We start from the raw sequence: 8,431 nt of genomic DNA, 5'->3' as shown, positions 1-8,431 counted from the left end.
CTGGGTCCGTGTGCCTGAGGTGAGAAACACTGGGGGGCGGGGGGGGGGGGGGCGAGGGGGACCCCTCACTTCCACGCTTCGTTAAACCTGGAGGAAGGAGGAGGAGCAGAGGGGAACGTCTCTGTGCATGTGTTGTAGGGCTGGGTGCCGGTGGAGCCCTCACTTGGTAGGCCAAAAAAAACCCAAACAAAAATGGATACAAATGTTAGAGCTTCAGAAGCTATCGATATAAGATGCAAAACCTACTCGTAACCACTTGGGGCAGCACGGGGGGAAGGGGAAGACGGGACTCTCCTCTTCTGAAGCGAACGGCGAAGTTCTTTTTTTTTTTCCCTTTCTTTTTTTAATGTTTCTTTATTTTTGAGAGAGACAGAGACAGAATGCGAGTGGGTTAGGGGCAGAGAGAGAGGGAGACGCAGAACGCGAAGCAGGCTCCAGGGTCCGAGCCGTCAGCGCAGAGCCCGACGCGAGGCTTGAACTCCCCAGCTGTGAGATCACGACCTGAGCCGAAGGCGGACGCTCGACCGACCCAGCCACCCAGGCGCCCCTACGAACAGCGAAGTTCTAAGTGAGGAGAATACCTCCTTTCTGCTTAGAAAAATGCATAGAGAAATAGTAAGCGCTGAAAACCTTCGAACGAACGCAGACTCATGCAAGAAGTTCCATACAAAACATGCAAGAATCAGTCATTGCTTCTTAGTCGCCTCACACTTTACCTGAGGTGCAGAGTCCTCCCTGCTCTTCTAGATGTGCTGAGCAGCTTTATATTCTAATTTCTAGCGAAAGGGGACAGAAGGACACAACGGCGGGAACGGGGGCGGGGGGGGGCCGATGGGGCAGGGGAAACGGGTACGGGAACCGGGGAGCAGAAAGCTCTGGAAAATGACTGGTGGAGATAGAGGGGTCAGAAGAGAGGCGTCTCAACTGGACCATCAACCCTGTGAGTGGTGCCTCCCACCTGGGGGCCTAGCACAATCTGGACACAGGCGGAGTATTTGACTGGAGTAGCAGAGGTGAAGAAGAAACAAGACACCATGAGAGATGGCATGGGGCAGATCCCAACGCCCAATAAGGCATTCGACCTCCACTGCCCTTAAAAGCCTGCCACAGCTCTGAAAGGCTCTTGCTGTAGTGGCCACGCTCATGGCCAACATTGACGCCCGGGCCTTCCAAAGCGGGGCAAGCTGCTGCTCAGGGGGCTGACGAGTCCGGACTGCTAAGGGTTTACAGAGCCACGAACACGCCGTGAGATCCCGAACAACGGATAATAGGTTTCATCAATTTCGTTTGTGATAGACTCCATCAAGTTCGTTTGGTAGATGCTCGCCGTGACTCAAGTCTGGCATTAGCGCCTGCATCCAGAATGAGTTTCCTCCCCCCGCCCCCACATAAAATGCATCGGTGTGGTTGGACACGAAGCGTACAAAGCAGGCACAGAACCCTCAGAAGTCGTCACAACCCTGGATAAGATGAACTCTACCGCCATCACCGCTGTTTGCTTTGCCCCCTACTTTGAAGCCTTCGCGAGGGAGGTCTGCTTTTCTAATTCAACGACAATGACTCCGCTCTCTTCGCCAAAGAGCCCCTTGTGTTTAGTTTCTCAGTGCACGACTTGACATGAAGACCGTGGCTCTTACGAGCTGCCTGTTTTTAAATGGCCCAGTAGTTTCGCTTTCCTTTTAACACGTTCCCAGATAACAAATGGAGAGTGGGATGAATCGTCACGTCGAAGGGTAAAATAAATTAGCCCCTTCACTGAGAGGCTCTCTTCAGGTTTTCTATCAGCACAACAGAGTCAGTTTCTTCTTTGGTTTGCTTCTCATAGATGTCGTACTTCTTCCAGTGCTGGAAGGGAAGAAAACACACACACGATGACTCTTCTAAACAATGTTCTCTCCCTGAGGACTCCCAGCCAGGGCTTAATTTTAGGTTTGCGTGCATGGAACCATGAGTGTATGCCTTCCTGTTACGGTTTTGATTTTTTTTTTTTGACCTAAGAATCTTCATCTATTTGAACAATGAAACGAAACAATCAGGAATTAACATGCGAGGTGGGGGGAGAGCGTGGGATCGTGCCGCAGCGTTTAAGAGCTATCTCAGAGGGAAAAAAAAAAAGAGCTATCTCAGGAGATACCTTTGGGCATCTTCAAAACTGGAAACCGAGTCTTTTGAAGAAGACTAATAGGGTGGCAGTGCTTTTTCTTACTTTAACTGTCACTTCCTTTATTTTCTTACTACCCAAATGTGACCTCTGTTCCAGAGATAGAATAGGCTCCAGATGTCAACCAGCATCTAGGCCAATGGCGGTATATAAAATGTCCCCAAAAAAGTCTTACCGCAGTTACAACTTTGTAAAGACCCTATATTAACAGTTTCATGTGACAGCATTTGCTAGAACCAGGAATTATGCGTAAGGTGAGCTCATCTTGAGGTCAATGTTAAGTGTGTCTCTTATGGTAAAAGCCAAGATCCTGGCCTTTGCCTTCTTTACTTACAACTCAAGGGAAAGGATGGAACCTGAGCTCAGTCCCCTCATCTGGAAAATAAAGTCACTAGACGAAACCTGGTGTCTATGCAAACTATGGCGTAAGAGCAGAATCCAGCAGGCTGTTTTTGTAAATAAAGTTTTATTGGAACGCAGCCACGCCTATTGGCTTCTGTACCGTCCGTGGCCGCTTTCATGCTACTGCGGCGGAGGTGAGTTGCCGTGACGAAGACCGAAGGGCTCGGTAAGTCAAACATATTGACTATCTAGCTCTTCACAGAAAGCATATGGAGGGAAGAGTTGAGAAACGATGCTTAAAATTTCCAACTTCTTCTAAATTATTTAACCCTCACACCCCTAATAGAAGGGCTAAAATAAAAAATACTGACAATTCCAAGTGCTGCCACAGACACGGAGTAACTAGATCCCTCATCTATTGTTGGTGGCAATGTCAAAGAGTACAGCCACTATGGAAGACAGTCTGATGGCGTCTTAGAAAACGAAGCAGACATTGGGGCGCCTGGATGGCGCAGTCGATTAAGCGTCCGACTTCAGCCAGGTCACGATCTCGCGGTCCGTGAGTTCGAGCCCCGCGTCAGGCTCTGGGCTGATGGCTCAGAGCCTGGAGCCTGTTTCCGATTCTGTGTCTCCCTCTCTCTCTGCCCCTCCCCCGTTCATGCTCTGTCTCTCTCTGTCCCAAAAATAAATAAATGTTGAAGAAAAAAAAAATTAAAAAAAAAAAGAAAACGAAGCATACACTTACCACATGACCCAGAAATCCCACTCCCAGGTATCCACCCAAGAGAAATGGGAACATCGATCTACACGCAGACCTCTACATGAATGTTTAAAGTAGCCTTTGTTCATAAAAGCCCCAAACTGGAAACGAGCCCAACGCCCTTGAACAAGTGAGTGGCTAAATCAACCGTGGTACAGCGCTATAATGGAATGTCGCTCGGCAACAAAAGGAAATAAACTACTGATACGTGCAACCACATGGATGTCTCTTAGATGCATTATGCCTAGTGAAACAAGCCAGACTCGAAAATGTATGTATTTGATGATTCCATTTGGAGGACATTCTGGAAAAGGTAAAAATTTAGGGACAGAAAGCAGATCAGTGGTTGCAAGGGTAGAGGGTCAGGAGCGAGGGGGTTGACTACTAAGGGGCATGAGGGAACTTTGCAGAGGACAATGAAGGTGTTCTGTATCTTGACTGGAGCAGTGGCTACAAAAGTGCATACACTTGCTAAAACTCCTCTAACCGTATGCTCAAAGAGTAAATTTTATTTGGCGTGAATCGAATCAACAAACCGGGAGTTTTGAAAACATGAAATGCAGAGACTTCAAATAAAAAAAAAAAAAAACAATCTGAAAAAATTCCATGACCTTGAAATAATGGCTTATTCAATAAATGGCACTAAGACAACTGGCTAAGCATTTGAAAAATAAAGTTAAGCCCCACTTGACGGCCCACGTGCGTACATTCCCTGTGGATTAAAGACCTAAATGTAAAAAACAAAATCAAGTAAGTTCTAGAAAAATACACTGGGCAACAACTACATAAGTCCGAGATACAAAGAGGCTTCCTACACATAGAAAATAAAGATCTGCATGCACAAAAAAAGAAAAAACCTTCCGTACATCGTTAATCACCCTAAATTCCATACAAAGGCAATCAGATGACAAGCAAAGGATTAATAGCTGATAGACCCAAAGAGCTTCACAAACTAGAAGGTTTCCAAAAGATGAATATGGAAGGGAAAAAATGGACAATGAACAAGAATTTCACAACAGAATTACTTCAAGCCGATGGACATACCAAAAAATATGAAAGTTGATACATAAAATTAAAACAAGATGCCCTTTGGGGAGCCTGAGTCAGTTGAGCGTCAGACTCTGGATTTCAGCTCAGGTCATGATCCCGGGGTCCTGGCATCGAGCCCCGCATGGGGCTTTGTGCTTCGAGCGTGGAGCCTGCTTAAGATTCTCTCTCCGTCTCTCTGCTCCTCTCCCCTGCTCTCACCCGCTCTCTCAAAAAAAGAAAAAAAATCTTAAAACAAGATGCCCTTTTCTCATTTGTCAGCTGTCAAGATTTTTTTTTTAACTAGATACATTCACGCTAGCAAAGGCGTGGCAAAACCACCACTGAGACACCACGGAGACACTGAGACAGGGTATATAAGTTGGTACAACCGACTTGTCATCTACGCTTCTTGTGAACGATTTCAGAGTATGTGTTCTAGCACTCCCCTTTCCTTAACACGAAGGAATCAGACACTACATCTGAAACCAGAATGTTTCATTTGACAACATATAGTACATATTTTCATATATCAGTAAAACAGATCTACCTCATTTTCTTTGCCCTGTGCATAATATTTCATTGCCTGAATGCACCATAATTTATCGAAACAGTAACCGTAATAGAGATTTACCCTGTATATCCTTTCCGGATGATAATGTGTCAATATTAATCACAGAGTTTAAAAAGTGTAATCTCCTTTGATCCGGCAATCTTACTCACAACAATTTATCCCCTCAAAATAATAAAACATATGTGCTAACATAGCTGTGAAATGATCCCTATGATAATGACGTTTAGACGTCATCTAAATGGCCAGTAATAGGGACTTGGTTAGGTACGTTATGATACAGTCACACGATGGAATACTATTTAGCCATTAAAAAGTATACAATAGGCCAAGGTTGGCAAACTTTTTCTGTCAATGGCCAGATGATAAATATTTTCAGCTTTGAGTCTCTGTCCCAATAACTCACTCTGCTGTTACAGCACGACAACAGCCATAGATAACATGTAAATGAACAGGTATGGCTGGGTTCCAACAAAACGTTCAGGGACACTGACATTTGAATTTCAAATAGTTTTCATGTGCTAAGACGTAGTATTCTTCTTCAGATCTTTTCAACTCCTTAAAAGTATAACAACCACTCTTAGCTTACAGGCTGTAGACAAACAAGCAGCAGACGGGATTTGGCCCGTGGTCTGTAGTTTACAGAGGAATTCTGGGAGAAATGCAGTGGTCGGCGGCATAGCTTCTGAATCTCCGCAGACGCCACCATAAAGAACACAGCAGGAAACAGAAGTAGGGTAAGTAGAGAGCAAAACTCAGACCCACAGACACAATCTACAACAAAACCGGAACAAAATGATGCCCCCCACGGACCCTGAGATATGAATGGATAGAACAGATCAGAGCCAGCGACAAGAGCACAGTGGAATCCGTCATGGGGGAGGATGGGGAGGGGAACCAGCAGGACATTTGACAGATACGAGGACTCTAAAATAGCCTGGACATCAGCAAGCTAACTTATGAACAGCAAGTGAGCCCGGCACGGGTCTGCCCTTTCGAATAGTGACTGGGTACGAGGAGTCCATGGTATAGCCTGGGAGCTGCCCGGGCCTTATGAACTTTTGAAATCACCCCAAGCTCCCTTCCCGGGCAAAGGGCCACTCTGAGGAGCCACCAGTGCACACAGACTCCACACTGGCCAGGACAGAGACAAGAGAGATCAAACAGAAAGCCCAGCTAGAAGTAGAGGAGGCAGAGGACACCAGGGTGGCTCAGTCGGTTGAGCTCAGATCATGATCTCGCAGTTCATGGGTTTGAGCCTCACGACAGGCTCTGTGCTGACAGCTCAGAGCCTGGACCCTTCTATGGATTCTGTGTCTCTCTCTCTCTCTCTGGCCTTCCCCCACTTGTACTCTCTCTCTCTTTCTCTCTCAAAAATAAATTTCAAAAAACATTAAAAAAAAAAAGTAGAGGAGGCAAGACAAGGTGGGGGAGATTTCGGTAAGAAATTCACTATATTTTGAACAATTGTAAAAAGTGCTAGAAGATGGAACTCCATAGCCATGAAACTGGGGACAAAAGAAAACTATCCTAAATCAAGCCTCCTTCTAAAACATCAGGGAAATGAATTTCATGTAAAAATCAGCAACAGAATAAAATCCTGGCAGAATTAAAACATGCAAGAATGTCCCCTCAAATTACATGAAATTATAGTCCAATATTTTAAAGCTAGCTCACATACATTAAGAAAAAGTTATATGATATGAAAATAGGGGCGCCTGGGTGGCGCAGTCGGTTAAGCGTCTGACTTCAGCCAGGTCACGATCTCGCGGTCCGTGAGTTCGAGCCCCGCGTCGGGCTCTGGGCTGATGGCTCAGAGCCTGGAGCCTGTTTCCGATTCTGTGTCTCCCTCTCTCTCTGCCCCTCCCCCGTTCGTGCTCTGTCTTTCTCTGTCCCAAAAATAAATAAAAAACGTTGAAAAAAAAATTTAAATAAAAAAAAGAAAATAATGTACATGATGTGAAAGAACATAAACATTTAGAATAAGAACAACTCAGAAATGACCTGTTAAGATTCAGGAAAGAATGAGAAGGAAAAGAAAATCATTTCAGAAATGAAGATTAAGCTAAAAGGAACACAGGGGTAAATGAACACAACAGATAATACCTCAAGAGAAACAGAAGATGAAAAGCAGGGTTTTTTTTTTTTTTAACTAAAAAAAAAAATGAGGGGGCACCCGGGTGGCTCAGTCGGTTAAGCGTCCAATTCTTGATCTCAGCTCAGGTCATGATCTCAAGGTTCGGGAGTTCGAGCCCCGAGTCGGGCCCTGCACTGATGGTGCGGAGCCTGCTTGGGATGCTGTCTCTCCTTCTCGCTGCACCTCCCCTGCTTGTGCTCTCTCTCTCTCTCCCTCCCGAGATAAACAAATAAACTCAAGAAAAATTTTATTAAAAAAATGAGAGGCCCCTCGCTAGCTCAGTCAGAAGAGCATGTGACTCTTGATTTCGGGGTTGTAAATTCGAGCCCCGTGTCGGGTGTAGACATTTAGAAAACACGAAGGCAGGTAAAGATTATTCAAGAGGATGTAACAAATACAGAAGATGGGCAAAGAAAAGGGAACACAATAACTGAAATCCAGAAGTGGAGACATGTTTACTGAAATTAAAAAAACATCTGAAACTACATACTGAAAGGGGCACACCATATCCCTCAGAGAATCAGGCCAGGCTGACCAACACCACCACCAAGGCACGTTCCGGCAAAATTATTGGACATTGAAGAAAAAAAAAAAAAAACCTTTGACAACCAGACAGAAAAGACCAAGTGTTTGTTTGTTTTTAAGTAAGCTCGACAGCCAGCGTGGGGCCCAAACTCACAACCCCGAGATCGAGAGTCGTACGCTCCACCAACTGACTGAGCCAGCCAGGTGCCCCAAGACCAAGCGTTTTAACGCAGAGAGAAAACTATATTGTCAGGCGACTTCGACATTTTATTCCAGAAGAAAGTGGATGCCATATTTAAGATACCCGAGGCAAGAACATGTGAGCCATGGATTTTGTACCTAGCTAAACTGATTTTCAATTATTAACGCAGCAAAGTCCATCAATGTGCAAATAATTCAGGAAATGTTGGTCCCCTGAATCCTCCCTGAGAAAACTGTTAGAGCTTCCAACCACCAAAGTGACTGGGGAGACATGAACATAAAGACCAGCAGTGAGCAGAAATACCCCCACGGAACAAAGACCAAATGCAGGCTATAGGGGACACACCGTAGTATGTAAGTTACATGCGCTGACAATGCAGACACTGGACAGCTTTCGAAACAGACAGACAGAGGGGAGGACACAGGGAAAAACTGCCCTTTTTAGTGATCACTGAAACTTATTTTATAATTTGTCAAATGCTCAGAAATTCCTTCAGTTGCACCTGCTACTTTCTCATCTGTTGAATTCAAATAAAATTAAATATGAGCATGTCGTCAAAACATATCGTATGGTTGGCTGAGAGTCTAGACTGGAGAATCAGGATGCCTGGGTTCGGGTCCCACCTCTGATGCCTGCTCGTTAAGTTTGGATCCTAGCACTGCTGTGTCCTCGCAATGTGATCTGGAGTGAGCCACACATTACCACCG

At 45.3% G+C, this 8,431-nt stretch overlaps 1 protein-coding gene across 1 annotated transcript in view; it reads right to left on the bottom strand.

Moving 5' to 3' along the window:
- Positions 1–1,251: 1,251 nt before the first annotated feature.
- The window catches only part of IL13RA1 (interleukin 13 receptor subunit alpha 1), a 68,635-nt gene continuing 61,455 nt past the window's right edge, over positions 1,252–8,431 (bottom strand). Inside the window, exon 12 of the mRNA XM_040467975.1 lies at positions 1,252–1,845. Coding sequence (XP_040323909.1) covers positions 1,753–1,845 — 93 coding nt within the window. The 3' untranslated portion in view covers positions 1,252–1,752. The remainder of the gene's footprint in view (positions 1,846–8,431) is intronic.

This window comes from Herpailurus yagouaroundi, unplaced genomic scaffold (genome assembly GCF_014898765.1).
Source record: "Herpailurus yagouaroundi ecotype Mexico unplaced genomic scaffold, PumYag 67641, whole genome shotgun sequence".
Lineage (NCBI taxonomy): Eukaryota > Metazoa > Chordata > Mammalia > Carnivora > Felidae > Herpailurus > Herpailurus yagouaroundi.
This window is presented reverse-complemented; position numbering and strand designations above follow the sequence as displayed.